The 18248-nt window shown below is 40.6% G+C and overlaps 1 protein-coding gene across 13 annotated transcripts in view; it reads right to left on the bottom strand.

The window, feature by feature from the left end:
* The window catches only part of LOC140732271 (sickle tail protein), a 634545-nt gene that overhangs the window by 260859 nt on the left and 355438 nt on the right, over window positions 1-18248 (bottom strand). Inside the window, exons 1-2 of one of the 13 annotated variants that reach the window (XM_073054669.1) lie at window positions 7963-8103; window positions 5221-5263 (exon numbers count right to left, since the gene is read on the bottom strand). The exons of 10 other annotated variants lie outside the window; for them this stretch is intronic. Coding sequence is in view for 2 of the 3 variants with exons in the window: in XM_073054665.1 (XP_072910766.1) it covers window positions 7963-7989 (27 nt within the window). In the remaining variant the exon portion in view is untranslated. Of the gene's footprint in view, window positions 1-5220; window positions 5264-7962; window positions 8104-18248 lie in introns of those variants that run through there. 2 more of the 13 variants (XM_073054665.1, XM_073054667.1) reach the window with 2 other exon arrangements.

Raw genomic sequence — 18248 nt, 5'->3', positions numbered from 1 at the left:
AATACCATCTATAAATTTGCTGGTGATACAACCATTGTTGGTAGAACCTCAGGTGGTGACGAGAGGGTGTACAGGAATGAGATATGCCAACTAGTGGAATGGTGCCACAGCAACAACCTGGCACTCAATGTCAGTAAGATGAAAGAGCTAATTGTGGACTTCAGGGAGGGTAACACGAAGGAACACATACCAATCCTCATAGAGGGATCTGAAGTGGTGAGAGTGAGCAGCTTGAAGCTCCTGGGTGTCAAGATCTCTGAGGATCTATCCTGGTCCCAACATATCAATGGAGTTATAAAGAAAGCAAGGCAGCAGCTATACTTCATCAGGTGTTTGAAGAGATTTGGCATGTCAACAAATACACTCAAAAACTTCTATAGATGTACCGTGGACAGCATTCTGACAGGCTGCATCATTGTATGGGGGTGGGGGGGGGCTACTGCACAGGACCGAAAGAAGCTGCAGAGGGTTGTAAGTCTAGTTAGCTCCATCTTGGGTACTAGCCTACAAAGTACCCAGGACATCTTTAGGGAGCGGTGTCTCAGAAAGGCAGCGTCTATTATTAAGGACCTCCAGCGCACAGGGCATACCCTTTTCTCTCTGTTACCATCAGGTAGGAGGTACAGAAGCCTGAAGGCACACACTCAGTGATTCAGGAACAGCTTCTTCCCCTCTGCCATCCGATTCCTAAATGGACATTGAACCCTTGGACATCACCCCACCTTTTTTTTTAATATACAGTGTTTCTGATTTTTGCACATTTTTTAACCTATTCAGTTTACGTATACTGTAATTCATTTACTTATTTATTATTTTTTAAATTTTTTTCTCTTCCATATTATGTATTGCGTTGATCTGCTGGTGCTAAGTTAACAAATTTCACATCATATGCTGGTGATAATAAACCTGATTCTGATTCTAGTAAGCATAAAAAAAAGGTTCTAGCAAGAACACAACTCTCAGGACAGATGGGAATGTCTGCAGAAATTCACCACGGAACTCATAAGAGGACATTGACTTTACTTTGCTGACTGGCTGAAGAAAAATAAAACTTCTGTCTCAAAACTGATTAAATACATCATTGGATCAGAATTAATACTTCCTAAAAGACAGGAATAGGGCAGGGCAAAGTGCAATTGCCAACTCTACGCTCATCAAAGCATTTTGAAGAATGCTTAGTTTTGGTGTGGGTGCAACTCTCAATGGACTCCAATGGGAATCTAACCTACAAATCTGGCTCAGGCCCCATTCAACAAAGTTCAATGCATTCCAACAATAGTAAGTACATTAAAGGAGTTTCATATCTTGGATAATGCACACAAAATGCTGGAGGAACTCAGCAAGTCACGCAGCATCTATGGAGGGGAGTAAATAGTTGACTTTTCGGTCTGAGATCTTTCATCGGACTAAGAAACGAAGGGGCAGAGGTCAGAAAAAGAAGGTGGGGGGGGGGGAAGAAGTAAAAGCTGGTAGGTAGGTGATAGATGAGACCCAGTGAGGAGGAAGGTGGGCCTGTGCTGGAGGAAGGATGAAGTAAGAAGCTGGGATGGGGTAGGTGGAAGAGTTAAAGGGCTGAAAAAGGAGGACTCTAATAGGAGAGGATGGTGGTACACAGAAAAATGGGAGGGAGGACAGGAACCATAGGGAGGTGATGGGCAGGGGAGAAGAGAAGGAGAAACCAAACCCAGATATGTTGAACACTTGGCCAAAATGAATTCTGATGTTTTCAGGAGAATGAAGTCTTCAATAATTTATTAAGTTGTGAGATGTCCCTGAATAAAAAAAACAATTTCTTCAAAAGCATAATTTATGGGATAATTTGCACAGTCCCTTCACAGTTAGATTCTGTAATGTTACAAATGCACCCTCACTGACTAGAACTTGTCATTGCCAATTGATGGTACGTACCTGCACAGTCATGCTTACTTCCATGAGCAACAATCTTCGTTATCCCTTCACCATTTCCGATGGACATGCACAAACAGTTTCAAGTTTCATGACTAACTGCAGTCATGGTTAATTGGAAATTTGAGTAAGTAACTGTGGTTTAGAGTTAAACATTTTGAGTTTAGAGAAAAATAGAAGGACACACATTAATACACATTTTTTTAAAAAAAAATAACTGGTGTACATCATTTACAGAGTCAGCACTTAATGCATGAAAAGATTTTGTCTTCTCCTTCAAGCAATGAACTGATATGCACCAATGGAATGCAACAGAAATGTTCACTAAAGCTTGTTATACTGACAATAACAAATCAATTGACCAAGTTATTATCAATTTCTGTTTCTTATCAAGTAAGTTATACACAGAATAGCTGCAAGCTTCTGTTTGCTCCGTAGGCAGTGAAATAAGGTTACATCTGCTGCAAGTGAGGCATAGTAAATCTCTAATAATGAAGCCCTTTTTCAACCTCTGTTTCACTAGCGGTTTTCCTGGACAACAGATGTTAATCCTATTAATACCTAAAACACATTTTTATTTCACTGTTTTCATTTGATAGTCAATGTTGCAATATTTTTCTTCTGAAAACTCTGTGTGTTTAAAATGGACCAGGAAATATGTTAACACTCTGGTGATGAGGAGAGGTGCAAGGGTCAGATCGAGTGGTGTCACCAAAACGACCTCTCACTCAATGTCAGTAAGACCAAGGAGGTGATTGTGGAGTTCAGGAAGGGGAAGTCAGGAGAATAAACACTTGTCCTCATTAAGGGGTCAGCAATAGAAAAGGTGAGCACCTTCAAGTTCTTGGGCATCAACTTCGCAGAGGATCCATCCCTGGCTCATCATATTGATGCAAACATGAAGGTGGTAAAGTCATCACCCTCTTATGAACTCAGTAGTGAAGTTCTGCACAACCATTCCCATCTGTCTTAAGATTTGTGCTGTTGCTCTAACTACTTTGTTTTAGTGCTTGCTGAAAGGAGATTCAGACGGAGTTTCAAGAGATGTAGGATATCATCAAAGACTAAAACAAATTTCTGCAGATCTGTGCTGGAGAGCATTCTGACTAGTTTTATCAAGGACTTTTTGGAAGCTTCCTATGCAGGACCAAAAGAGATTGCATTGGGTTACAGGTTCAGCCAGCTTTATTATGGACACAGCCCTTCCTGCCATTGAGGAAGCAGTGCCTCAGAAAAGTGGCCTCCATCACCATCCAGGTATGTTCTCTTCTCATTTCTACCATCAGCAAGGTGCTTTGGGAGCCTGAAGACTCACACTCAGTGTTTTAAGAACAGCTTCTGATATTTCTGAATGGTCCATGAACAGCACCTCACTACTTATTTACTTATTGTAACCTTCAAGAATTTTATGTCTTGTACTATGCTGCTGCTGTAAAAATATTAAAAATTACAACATATTTTAGTAATAACAAACTGATTCTGATTCTGAACCTCAGCCCAGCCACAAAGTTATCCATATTTCATACACCTGGGTGTTCTGGACCTAACTCCAGTTCTCATTCCAGTTCTGTGAGTGAATCAGATGCCAGACCATCAGAATTTCCAAAGAATCAGATGCTGGATTCTCTGTGCTTTATAGTAACCCTTTGTACTCTATTTAGTCATTGGCAATTCTTCATCAGAACTGCATCTGCATTATAACTACCACTGAAGAGTCAACCTTGAAAGAAACCATGGGCCAGAATAAACAGGAACCGAACTCTGCCAGTAGTCAATGTGTCTCTCCAGCCTTCTTATCCTTTGTCACATCTCAATCATTTGCCCGAGCTAACTTTATACAAAGAACTTCTTCACTGGGTTTTTAAGATGGCTTCCAATCAAGACTTCCTGCTGACTATCTTACACCACTTCTGCTGGATCGCAACGGGAGGATGCCCAAAGCTACTTAACTATGGGCTTGGGGGGAGAAAAACAGCTTGGTTTTCACACTGAGCTCCCACAGGGCCTTCCTTCCCACCTGTCAAAACTGGCCCCCAGTAAAAAGAACCTATTGTTTATACTTTGTGTGATTAATCATTTTTCTCATAAATGAGCATTCCTAAATAAAAATGAAACTAGTTCCTACCCTGTAATTACATTGCTCAGCAGGACTGGAGAGTGAGAGATGAATGTTGTTTAAACTGTCTGAAAAATTAATATCCAGGACAAAAATACTTTTGTTCACACAAACACCACTGAAGGCTATTAATTACAAATTAAGCATGTTTTCTTGGAGAATAATATTTAAGTCTGCCACAAAATTGCAGAAGTATCACAGTGGAAAAAGACCAAAATTTCAAACTGACATTACTGTATAGCAAACCGTGCCACTCAAGTGGATGTGGAGTAGTTATGTTTAAATGGATTATACTAGACATGACATGATACTTGAAGAACTATCAGCTAGACTGATCAGGTATCATGAACAATAGGCAGTGACAATCAGAGTATTTCAACAGGATTTCACTGCACGTGCCCCATTTTGCCATTATGTAAGGGATACCGGGAGGGAGAGTGCTATGTGATCACAGACACACCGGATGTCCTTTGTGGTCAGTGATCCAGAAAAGGCAGAAACCTGATTGGAGAGGTCTCAATTTGGAGCACTGATTGATGCAGATTGGGAAGCCACAGCACATTTGAGGGCTTTGGAGAGGACAGGGAAACTGGAGATGGAGGGCAAACTTGCCAGGAGAGAGAGATCAACAGTGTTTTTTTTTGAGAAATGACAACCTGGCTTTAAAAGAATAGTTTCGAAGCAAAATCCACTGTCATTTTCAGTTAGTATGGAGAGCAAGGGCGGAACTTGGTTGATCATCATGCTTGTTGGTAATGGAAATGTTTCAAATTATTAATAATGTATAGAATTAATATTAAATCCAATTTAATGCAAAAGCATTTGATCCCAAGTTACAGTCAAAATGAAGGTTAAATCACAAATCTTATAAAAATTCATACAAGTTAGCACTTCATGTAGACAGACTTTGATATAAAAAAAGAGAACATTTAAAGCACACTTGGGTATGTACAGTACATGAATAAGAAAGGTTTAAAGCGACATGGGCCAACTGGCAGTAGATTCGGTGGACACCTTGATCAGCCGAAGGGGCTGTACCCACGTTGTATTACTATGACCTTAGCAGCTCAGTCCTTGGGTCAGTAATTGGTGATAACAAAGTCTACTGGTAGAAATAGCTCCTCTTCCTTTGCCCCGCTCCTATTGTTGCTGGAGTTACTCAGGGGCCTTTAAGTAGGAAATCTTGCAAGAACACCAACCTGTTTTATGCATCAGAGTAAATCAATTCCTGCTAAGCGGAAGCTGTATTGGAATAAACAACAAAGGGAAATGAATGTCAATGAAGGGCAGAAAAACAGGGGAGAAGCAGAATGTAGGAAACAGGAAAGTATCTGGAAATGCTAATCTCCTGCAATATTACCTACTAATTAGTAGAAAAGGACTGCTTGTTTGAATAGAAGTGTGGATAAAGAGATTGAAAAGAGGTTAGAAGATGAGAGCCAGTCAAATCTGCTTGAGGAACACAAAGAGAGCCAAGCTAAGCAGAAGGGAAGTAGGAGAAGCGTATGAACAGGAAGATCTGGAGCAGGGGGTGCCTGTGTTTCAATGAGATACACTGCTGGGCAGTTCAGTGAGGGGAAGCTGAGCTGACACAGTAGGAGGCTTGCTTTAGTTTGAAATGGACATAGATTTTAGAAATGGACAGCTGGCTATTCTGTTGTAATTCCAAATTTCACTTCACTTTTGACTCTATTATCTTCAAGCACTCAAAATCCACCAAGCATTTAGGAGCCTAAAATTATTCAGAGCATACCTTGGAACTCCAGAAATAAACCACAACTTTTATTTTGTGCTTCAACATTTGGATTTGCTGCTCCACCCCACCCTCGTTTCTCACCTTTTTGCCCACCATTTTATGGGAGAACCAGGTTGGGTACACACAGAGGTTTACTTCTAAGTTAACTAGTTATAAGCCACATTCATAAAAATGTGAAGTCATTTACATCTAAATAAGTGCTGTAAAAAGCTATAGAAAACAAGGAATTCAATGAAATAGGACAATCAATTGTTCATTATATTGATAACATTTACAATATAAAGAGTTACACATCATGGAAACTCTTCAGCATGACTCATCTATGCTGACCAAGATGTCAGTCTAAGCTAGTCCCATTTGTCTCCACTTGGCTTATATCCTTAAACCTTTTCTATCCAAGTGCCTGTCAAAATGCTTTTTTTAAACATAACAGTTGTACCCACCTCTATGCCTTCTTCTGTCAGCTTGCTCCATATACCCACCACCCTCTCTGTGGAAAAGTTACCCTATGGTCCTTTTAAAAATATTTCCCCTCTCACCTCAAATCTACTTCCTCTAGTGTTACTCTCCAACCTGTGCCCATCCACCTTAACTACATGCCTCGTAATTGTATATACCTTCATAAGGTCACCCCTCAGCCTCCCATTCTCCAGGGAAAGAAAGTGCCAACCTACCCATCCTCATAACTCAAGCCCTGCTGGTAACATTCTTGTGACTCTTTTCTGTACCTTTTCCAGCTTAATGACACTCTCTCTTTAGCTGGGTGAGCAGAACTGCACACTGTGCTGCAAGGGTGATCTCACTAATTACTTGTACAGATGCAACATAATGTCCCAAATCTGCCCGCTTTTGATGCTCGATGTTAGTTCACTCCCATTGCCTAGCATTGGCCAGTGACAAGAGGAACATCTGCAGAAGTCAGATGATCCAAAGGGACTGCAGAAAAAGTAGAATGGAAGATAAATACCATTGTGCAGCTCAAATCCAAGCACTTTGCCTCCGAATCTACAAGTTTTGGGCTCACATACATTGGAGATTTGAGCACAATATTCAAGAAGAACGTTCTGGTGTAGTACTGAGGGTGGCAAATTCTGTCAGGGGATGTCATCGTTTGAATAAGATATTAAATCAAGAAGCTAGTGACAAAAGAGACTGAAGATGATATAGTCTGGAGCAAAAGTACAAACTGCTGGAAGAACTGCTGGTTGAGTAATACCTGTGGAGGCAGAGGGATGATTGATGTTTTGGGTTGATCATCTTTCTGCCTGATTATAAAGTTCCTGGTGCAGTACCTCGACCCAAAACTTTAACCATCCCTCTCCCTCCACAGATGCTGTTCAAATGACTCAGTTCATCCAACAGTTTATTTATTTTGCTTCAAATCAAGAACCTATCTGCTCTGCGAGGTGAACATGAAAAAGTCCCTAGCACCATTTTGAATGATGTACCTCTGTAAGAAATTATCTGTCCGGATTACACGCAAACAAAAGCTTTTCACTATATCTCAGTACTTGTGGAAATAATAAACCGATTTCAAAACTACTTACAAGGGAGTTTTATTACTGATGTCCTGCCCAATATCATTTCTAAATTTACATTTCCATGCAGATTACAAGTTCATTATCAGGAATCTTTCTGTGGCATAAGCAACGACATAATTTTCAACATCACAATGTGACTGCACTTCAAAAATACTTCCTTGGCTGAAAAGTACCTTGGGAGTTTCTGAAAGATATGTCAAAGGGGCTATCTCATTGTTTGTAATCCTTTATTCTTTTTTTTGCTTCGTTTTGAAAGAAAAATGAAAATTTTTAGGTTGCTAATTATCCAGCAGACAGCATATGCAAAGAAAAACTTCAAAAAAAAAACACAACAAATCCATCTTCCAGAAAATAATCCACCTGAGAGAGGAAGAGAGGACTAAGGCAAGAGTTGCTAAAAGCAGATGCAGTGGCATGTACTCTGAGAATCAATAAGTTATGAAAAGGTAATTTAAATCTGTCTTTTTAAAAACACACAAGTTTAAACAAACCTGCCAATCTATAGAAATTCTTAACCAGTATGCATTAACAAAAAATTACAGAGCTATGAAAAGTTACAGAACATTTGTGTTCAATGCTATCTGAAGACGAGAGCAAACTTGAAGAAACAGTTTTGCCACACAGTTAAACAAAAAGTAACTCACAGGACAACTTTGCCTATGTCGCCTCATTAATCTTGATACAGACACACCCAGAAGCGAGTGCTTCCTAAGTAAACTATGAGCATGCACTGGACTATGCAAACTAATTAGGAAGGCTGTGGCTCATTGCTGACTAAACAGAACACCACCTTGAGAGAGGATTCAATCACATTCTGCCTACAGCCAAAGCAACTTGCGGCAGAAGTGACGTGATTTTATTTTTCAACAGCTCTTGGCGGGCAGCTTAGTACAGAAAGCAGCAAACTGCCCAGCAGGCACATACACAGAAAAATGATTCAATGTTCAGTAAATCACAGTGATTTGTTTTCACTACTTCTCGGAGTAAACAGAACGCAAGCAAAGGAAACCAATCCTTGTAAACACATTCATTCTGGCAAGTGTGTGTGCTTTTGCATGTCCCAATTTCCTGCCACTGAACTCGTTTCACAATTAAGGTCACACCATCCAACTAGATGCAAGACCAGTGGGAATTCAGATGCATCTGGTAAACCCTTGCAGCACCAAAGGGCTATAGTGTGCTTGGTTTAATCAACCCTGTTGTATACTGCTTTCTTTCAGGGAAAAAAAGGCAGATTAAAATGAATAGTGCACTATTCAGACTTTTTTGTGAAAATAAGAACCACTGCTGATGTTACAAAGGAATTTAAGATTATATTTGTTTGTACAAAATTTCAAGCAGATGCTAATTTCCTGCCATCCTCTACAGCATCAGTGCAACAATTTAATTAGTGTAACCACTTACGGTAGTTGGGTACCAGAATGTTGACTCTAGCTTTGGAGATTTCTCAAGACCCACTATGAAATGCTAATCTGCCATTCACTGCCACCTTTATCAAGAGGTCCAGGAAGGAAGTACAATAGTTAATTAATTGTAGGGCAGTTATTGATGTCCAATATATGTACAAAATAATGACTGTGGTGTATCTCAGTTCCGTGACACATTGGCAATTTATACTCAGGGTACATTTTTGATCCAGGCTGTTCATATATTTTTAAAAAATCTGCCATAAACATTTAAAGTGATAATAGAATTAAATGGACTGAAATTATACATTAATTGCTACCATGAAGTAGTACCAGAGGATTGGAGGGTGGCAAATGTTACTCTTTCATTCAAGATAGGTAATAGGGACATTTAAGTGGCTCTTAAGATAGGCAAACAGGCACACACACACACACACACAAAGTACTGGAAGAGCTCAGCAGCTCAGGCAGCATCTATGGAAACGAGTACAGTCAATGTTTCAGGCCGAGACCCTTCAGCAGGACTGGAGAGGGAGAAAAAGGTGAGGAGTCACAGTTAGGTAGTGGGGGAGGGGAGGAAGAAACACAAGGTGATAAGTGAAGCTGGGGGGGGAGAGGGAGGAGGGGTGAAGTAAAGAGCTGGGAAGTTGGTTGGTGGAAGACACAGGACTTGAGTAGAGGGGATCTGATAGGAGAGGACAGAAGGAAATGGAAGAAAAGGGGGAGGAGCAGCAGAGGGAGGTGATGGGCAATTAAGGAGATATGGTGAGAGAGGGAAATGGGAATGGGGAATGGTGAAGGACAGAGGGTAACCAGAAGTTCGAGAAATCGATGTTCATGCCATCAGTTTGGCAGCAACACGGTATACAAGGTGCTGCTCCTCCAACCTGAGTGTGGCCTCATTGCAACAGTAGAGGCCATGGACTGACATGGTGGAATGGGAATGAGAAACGGAATTAAAATGGGCAGCCACTGAGAGATCCTGCTTTCTCTAGCAGATGGAGCATAGATGCTCAGCGAAACAGTCTCCCCATCTACGTTGGGTCTCACCAATATACAAGAGGCCACACCAGAAACACTGGAAAGAGTATATGACCCCAACAGACTCACAGGTGAAGAGTCACCTCACCTGGAAGGACTGTTTAGGGCCCTGAATGATAGTGATATAGGAGGTATAGGGGCAGGTGTAGCACTTGTTCCACTTGCAAGGATAAGTACCAGGAGGGAGATCAGTGAGGAGGGACAAATGAACTAGGGAACGATCCCTGTGGAAAGCAGAAAATGGGGTGGGGGGAGGGAAAGATGGGCTTGGTGGTGGGATCCTGTTGGAGATGGCAGAAATTGTAGAGAATTTTGTGCTGGACGTGGAGGCAGGCAGGATGGAAGGTTTGTCATATACATTAATGATCTGGATGATGGTGTGGTAAATTGGATTAGTAACTACGGAGATTATACTAAGATAGGTCGTGTTGTGGATAATGAAGTAGGTTTCCAAAGCTGGCAGAGAGATTTAGGCCAGTTAGAAGAGTGGGCTGAACGATGGCAGATGGTGTTTAATGCTGATAAGTGTGAGGTGCTACATTTTGGTAGGACTAATCAAAATAGGACATACATGGTAAATGGTAGGGCATTGAGGAATGCAGTAGAACAGAGTGATCTAGGAATAATGGTGCATAGTTCCCTGAAGGTGGAATCTCATGTGGATAGGGTGGTGAAGAAAGCTTTTGGTATGCTGGCCTTTATAAATCAGAGCATTGAGTATAGGAGTTGGGATGGAATGTTAAAATTGTACAAGGCATTGGTGAGGCCAAAAGTGGAGTATTCTGTGCAGTTCTGGTCACAGAATTATAGGAAAGATGTCAACAAAATAGCGAGAGTACAGAGGAGATTTACTAGAATGTTACCTGGGTTTCAGCACCTAAATTACAGAGAAAGGTTGAACAAGTTAGGTCTTTATTCTTTGGAGCGTAGAAGGCTGGGGGGGGGGGGGACTTGATAGAGGTATTTAAAATTATGAGGGGGATAGATAGAGTTAATGTAGATAGGCTTTTTCCATTGAGAGTAGGAGAGATTCAAGCAAGAGGACATGAGTTGAGAGTTAAGGGGCAAAAGTGTAGGGGTAACACGAGGGGTAACTTCTTTACTCAGAGAGTGGTAGCTGTGTGGAACAAGCTTCCAGTAGAAGTGATAGAGGCAGGTTCGATTTTGTCATTTTAAAAAAAAATTGGATAGGTATACGGACAGGAAAGGAATGGAGGGTTATGGGCTGAGTGTAGGTCGGTGGGACTAGGTGAGAATAAGTGTTCGGCACGAACTACAAGGGCCGAGATGGCCTGTTTCCGTGCTGTAATTGTTATATGGTTAGGACAAAGTGAACCCTAACCCTGCATGAGGATGGGGTGAGGGCAGATGCACAAAATGGAAATGTTGCGGCTGAGGGTAGCGTTGATGGTGGAGGAAGGAGGACATCTTCTTCATTCTGGAATGAAAAGCCTCATCCTGAGAGCGGATGCAGTAGAGATGGAGGAATTGAGAAAAGTGTTTGGCATTTTTACAAGTAACCGGGTGGGAAGAGGTATAGTCCAGGTAGCTGTGAGAGTCAGAGGGTTTATAATAGACATCAGTAGATAAGCTGTCTCCAGAGACAGAGAGATTGAGAAAGGGGAGGGAAGTATCGGAAATGGACCAGGTAAATTTGAGCGACACCCACAAAATGCTGGTGGAATGCAACAAGCCAGGCAGCGTCTATAGGAAGAAGCACTGTCAACGTTTTAGGCCGAGACTTTTCGTCAGTCCTGAGCTCAGCATGGGTGCAGGAGGCAGCAGGAGGCTACGCCGATGTAGCGTAGGAAATGTTGGGGACTGATACCTGTGTAGGCTCAGAACATAAGACTGTTCCGCATAGCCAACAAAAAGGCAGGCAAAGCTGGGACGAATGCAAGTGCCCATGGCTACACCTTTTGTTTGAAGGAAGTGGGAGGATCACAAAGAGAAGGTATTGAGAGTGAATGGATGATAGGCAAATGGATGACAGAAAAATGGAGGGCAATGTGGGAAGGAAGCATTAGATTGACCTTAGAGCAAGTTGAAAGGTCGGCACAATATTGTGGGTTAAAGATCCATAAGTGTGCTGTACTTGTTGTATGATGCTAAATACTTATTTTATTTTAGTAGATTTCTGCTTTTTACCACTGTACTCCTTGCACAATTACTAATTGAATAATTGACTAGCTGCATTCTGAATGTGCATCTTTTAAGCCACTAAGATTTTGTTGTTTCAAGTGTCTATTTTCAGATCAGAAATCTCAGATTGCTGGGAAGATGATTAAGGAATGTTTTGGCTCTGTCTATGAATTTAAATAGGCAAACGTGCCGGGATTCCCAGTTCCGAAGGCTTCTTTTGACTGTAAGAACTGGAATGCCACAATCTTAAGACATTCCATTGATTAATTTAAAACATTATCAGCATAAATCTGCTAATGTCACGAACAAGCATCTGTCTGGGAAATCCATTATCATTTATTAAAAATAGAGCAAAAGAAAACGAAGTCAAGGCTGGTCTTTACTTCCAGTCTTTGTAATTAGGAAATAGGAGGAGACGATAAAGATCGTAGCGCCTGCTTCACCATTCAATAACTTCATGGCCAATCTGATCATCAACTGCACTTTCCTGTCTGAGCTGATAGCCTTGAAGTCCTTTGTATTCTAAAGGTCCTTTCACATCAGCCCTGAATATACGGAGCAACTCAACAACCTTAATTCTCAGAGTTAACAAAACCTACTTATTCGTAAACTTTAGGGAAGAAATTGCTCCTTTTTGCAGCCTCAAATGAGAATCTCTTTATTGGCTGATTTACGAAAAATAGCTATCACACATATTGCTCAGCAAATAGCTCATCACCTTGCAAAAGGAACCCAATAAGTCAGGCAGGAACTGATGTAGCATTTCCACTGGAAATACTGACCATCTGCTTGTCTCTGCCTACCGAGTTACTTCACCAATTTGCTTTCTAGCTCTGGCTTTCGGCATCTGCAATCTCTTTGTGGCCCAATATCTTTCCTTCCTTCCTCTTTTCAATTTTGCCATTCAGGCATTGAATCTTTTTGTGTGCTGGCAGTTATGGAATTGTCCTGATGCGCTCCTCACTGAGGTCTATGAATCAAATCAATCTAACAATGGCCCTGGGAATTGCGCTATAAGTAAGTATGAAGATGGTATGTGAATACATGTAAAATACACACAGGTAATTGAAGCCAGGAATACAATATCAGAGGGAACAAAGATTTACTCCAGAAAGGCTAAGGTTACTGGGGAGACTTTAAACTAGAATGGTTAAGGGGTGGGAATCAAATTGAAGAGACGAGGAGAGAGGAGGTGAGCTCACAAATGGAGAAAACTTGTAGATAGTGTGTGAGGGAGGATAGGCAGGTGATAGAGAAGGGGAGCGCTCAGACCGAAGATGCAGGGGAGAAGGAAGAAAAAAAGATAGTAAAGCTGTTTGCATCGTTAATGATAAACAGAGAGTAAGAGGTGGAGAATTACTTAAATTCATTTATTTTAATGCTGGGAGCATTGTAACAAAGGTGGATGAGCTCAGAGCATGAATTGATACCTGGAAATATGATGTTGTAGCTATTAGTGAAACATGGTTGCAGGAGATGTGATTGGCAACTAATTATTCCTGGATTTCGTTGCTTCAGGTGTGATAGAATCTGAGGGGCAAGAGGAGGAGGTGTTGCATTGCTTGTCAGAGAAAATATTACAGCGGTGCTTAGGCAGGATAGATTAGAGGACTCATCTGGGGAGGTTAATTGGGTGGAATTGAGGAATGGGAAAGGATTAGTAACACTTATGGGGGTGTATTATAGACCACCTAATGGGGAGCGAGAATTGGAGGAGCAAATTTGTAAGGAGATATTTGTAGTAAGCAAATTTTAATTTTAATTTTCCACTCATAGACTGGGAAGCCCATTCTGTAAAAGGGCTGGATGGTTTGGAGTTTGTAAAATGTGTGCAGGATAGTTTTTTGCAGCAATACATAAAGGTACCAACTAGAGAAGGGGCAGTGTTGGATCTCCTATTAGGGAATGCGATAGGTCAGCTGACGGAGGTATGTGCTGGGGAGCACTTCAGGTCCATTGATCACAATGCCATTAGTTTCAATATAATTATGGAGAAGGATAGGTCTGGACCCAGGGTTGAGATTTTCGATCGGAGAAAGGCTAACTTTGAGGAGATGCAAAAGGATTTAGAAGCAGTGGATTGGGACAATTTGTTTTATGGGAAGGATGTAATAGAGAAATGGAGGTCATTTAAAGGTGAAATTTTGAGGGTACAGAATCTTTATGTTCCTGTTAGGTTGAAAGGAAAGGTTAAAAGTTTGGGAGAACCATGGTTTTCAAGGGATATTAGAAACTTGGTTCAGAAAAAGAGAGACATCTACAATAAATATAGGCAGCATGGAGTAAATGAGGTGCTCAAGGAATATAAAGAATGTAAAAACAATCTTAAAGAAAGAAATTAGAAAAGCTAAAAGATATGATGTTGCTTTGGCAAGTAAGGTGAAAATAAATCCAAAGGATTTCTACAGTTATATTAATAACAAAAGGATCTTGAGGGATAAAATTGGTTCCTTAGAGAATCAGAGAAGACAGCTATGAGTGGAGCCGAAAGAGATGGGGGAGATTTTGAACAATTTCTTTTCTTAGGTATTCACTAAGGAGAAGGATGTTGAATTGTATAAGGTAAGGGAAACAAGTAGGGTAGTTATGGAAACTATAATGATTAAAAAAGAGGAAGTACTGGCGCTTTTAAAGAATATAAAAGTGGATAGATCGCCGGGTCCTGACAGGATATTCCCCAGGACCTTGAGGGAAGTTAGTGTAGAAATAGCAGGGGCTCTGACAGAAATATTTCAAATATCATTAGAAATGGGGATAGTGCCGGAGGATTGGCGTATTGCTCATGTGGTTGCATTATTTAAAAAGGGTTCTAAGAGTAAACCTAGCAATTATAGGCCTGTCAATTTGACGTCAGTGGTGGGTAAATGAATGGAAAGTATTCTTAGAGATGGTATATATAATTATCTGGATAGACAGGGTCTGGTTAGGAACAGTCAGCATGGATTTGTGCGTGGAAGGTCATGTTTGACAAAACTTATTGAATTTTGTGAAGAGGTTACTAGGAAAGTTGACGAGGGTAAAGCAGTGGATGTTGTCTATATGGACTTCAGTAAGGCCTTTGACAAGGTTCCACAAAGAAGGTTAGTTAGGAAGGTTCAATAGTTAGGTATTAATATTTAAGTAGTAAAATGGATTCAACAGTGGCTAGAAGGGAGATGCCAGAAAGTAGTGGTGGATAACTGTTTGTCAGGTTGGAGGCCGGTGACTAGTGGTGTGCCTCAGGGATCTGTACTGGGTCCAATGTTGTTTGTCATATATGTTAATGATCTGGATGATGGGGTGGTACATTGGATTAGTAAGTACGCAGATGATACTAAGATAGGTAGCGATGTGGATAATGAAGTAGGTCTTCAAAGCTTGCAGAGAGATTTAGGCCAGTTAGAAGAGTGGGCTGAAAGATGGCAGATGGAGTTTAATGCTGATAAGTGTGAGGTGCTACATTTTGGTAGGACTAATCAAAATAGGACATACATGGTAAATGGTAGGGCATTGAGAAATGCAGTAGAACAGAGTGATCTAGGAATAGTTCCTAGATAGTTCCTAATAGTGCATAGTTCCCTGAAGGTGGAATCTCATGTGGATAGGGTGGTGAAGAAAGCTTTTGGTATGCTGGCCTTTATAAATCAGAGCATTGAGTATAGGAGTTGGGATGGAATGTTAAAATTGTACAAGGCATTGGTGAGGCCAAATTTGGAGTATTGTGTGCAGTTCTGGTCACAGAATTATAGGAAAGATGTTAACAAAATATAGAGAGTACAGAGGAGATTTACTAGAATGTTACCTGGGTTTCAGCACCTAAGTTACAGAGAAAGGTTGAACAAGTTATGTCTTTATTCTTTGGAGCGTAGAAGGTTGAGGGGGGGACTTGATAGAGGTATTTAAAATTATGAGGGGGACAGATAGAGTTGATGTGGATAGGCTTTTTCCACTGAGGGTAGGGGAGATTCAAACAAGAGGACATGAGTTGAGAGTTAAGGGGCAAAAGTTTAGGGGTAACACGAGGGGGAACTTCTTTACTCAGAGAGTGGTAGCTGTGTGGAACGGGCTTACAGTAGAAGTGGTAGAGGCAGTTTTGATATTGTCATTTTTAAAAAATTGGATAGGTATATGGACAGGAAAGGAATGGAGGTTTATGGGCTGAGTGCAGGTCGGTGGGACTAGGTGAGAGTAAGCGTTCCGCATGGACTAAAATAGCCAAACTGACCTGTTTCTGTGCTGTAATTGTTATATAGTTATAAAGTTAACACTTTTATTCAGACAGAATGGATAAAATAAAATAATACCACTAAGATAACGCTGTTGAGAACATAAGGTTTCTAATTTAGCAAACAGAAGAAAATTGGATCAGATATCATCCAACTTGCTTCTCATCCACAATGCTTTGTCAGAGTTTTGCATTTTTGATCCATTTAGATCTAAAAAGATAGAATTTAACTTTCATGCAAAAAGCAGTTTTTTTAAAATTAAGCAAGCTGCATTTGGGGATCACTGAAGCTTGAAGCTAAAGAATGGTTTGATAGCATGTCCTCTTTCACCAGGACTGTCTGTCACATTAAAAACTAGTTGCAAAGCTGGTTGCACCTGTTTGATCTGTTTACCTTTGATGTAAACAGATATACTTGATAACAAAATACAAAAAAAGGGGGAAGAATATAAATGCCTCCTATACACCACTGGCATAAAACATTTCATACTCAACAAACACGAGGAAATCTGCAGATGCTGGAAATTAAAACAACAACACACACAAAATGCTTGTGGAACATAGCAGGCCAGGCAGCATCTATAGGGAGAAGCACTGTCGACGTTTCGGGCCGCGACCTTTCGTCAGGTTTCGGTTAGTCCTGACGAAAGGTCTCGGCCCGAAACGTCGACAGCGCTTCTCCCTATAGATGCTGCCTGGCCTGCTGTGCTCCACAAGCATTTTGTGTGTGTTGTTGTTCATACTCAATAAGGTGACTTTAGCTCAATTTTTAAGATACGCTACTTTAAGAGTTGCTGTAGATTACTGGGTTATAATACCATCAAAATGCATCTGGATATGGAAAGACTTAAGACGTTTTTTTATTAATAAATTGCTTAGGGATTATGAACAATCGCAGGCATAAAATATTGCTGTCATGATGTCATCCAGGTAAGTTTTCATGCAATAAAAGATTTCTGGTACATTGTTTTTACGTGATCATAAAATTTAAAGTCAAATGCATACGGCTATCTTCGGTTTTATAGACAACTGCCAGGTGGATAACTATGTCGTGCACAAACTCACAACGACAAACACTCTCTTGCTTCAAATATTTCTATTTTGTTTTGCTGGACAAAAGACCCTGATTTGGAAAGCAGGAGGCAAAGCACTGGAAATGCTGGAAACCTAAAATAACAACAAACACTGGAAATACTCAACGGGTTAGACAGCATCTAAAACAGGGGTCGGCAACCTTTTTGCCTCTGTGGGCCAGATCGTGTATTAATGAGTGGACGGTGGGCCAGATAAATACCATAAAAAGCTTGAAATATGGGAATTATCCATTTAAATACATCTAGTTATGTTTTGCTTCAAATTAATGAATAACACATACTCGAAAATCATTTGTGCTTAAGGTTGCCTACCTACCCCTGATGTTAAATATTTGTGCTATCCTTCTCTCTATAGATGCTGCCTAACCTGGTGGGTATTCCTACTGCTTTCTGGTTTTTTTTGACCTGCTGCAGAAAACAAATAGGCATTCTGTTTGATTAACAGAATAAGATCCCCATACCCCCTTCCTGCACCCCTGCATGTGCACATTCTGTTTGGAGAACATTCACATTATAGAGATGTACAAAAAGGGCACAGAATGGGCACTCATGTCAAATTAAACCAAGTTTGAGGTTTATTCTGCCAAATAGCACTCCTGCCACAAGATTAATTCTAGCACAAGATTGGCTGGAAAATAATTGGATTATTATTGTCAGTGATGCAGTGAAAAGCTTGTCTTGGATACTGTTTATACAGATAAAATCATTACACAATCCGTTTCACTAGAATAAGGTAAAACAATAACAATGCAGAATAAAGAGTAAAAGCTACTATAAAAAGCAGTGCAGGTAGACAAAGTACAATGTCATAACGAGATAAATGTAAGGCCAAGCATTTATCTCATCATATAAAAGGTCTGTTCAAAAGTCTGATAACAGTAGAGTAAAAGCTGTCCTCGAGCCTGGTGATATGTTCTTTCTGGTGTTTGTACCTTATGACCAATGGGAGAGGTAAGAAGAGAAAATGCCTGGGATGGGTGAGATTTTCAATTCTGTTGATTGGTTTACTGGGACAAAGATATGTGTAGGTAGGCCATAGTGCG

This window comes from Hemitrygon akajei, chromosome 8, assembly GCF_048418815.1.
Source record: "Hemitrygon akajei chromosome 8, sHemAka1.3, whole genome shotgun sequence".
NCBI classification, from domain to species: Eukaryota; Metazoa; Chordata; class Chondrichthyes; order Myliobatiformes; family Dasyatidae; genus Hemitrygon; species Hemitrygon akajei.
The sequence above is the reverse complement of the archived record's forward strand: the minus strand, read 5'-3'. Positions and strand labels throughout refer to the sequence as shown.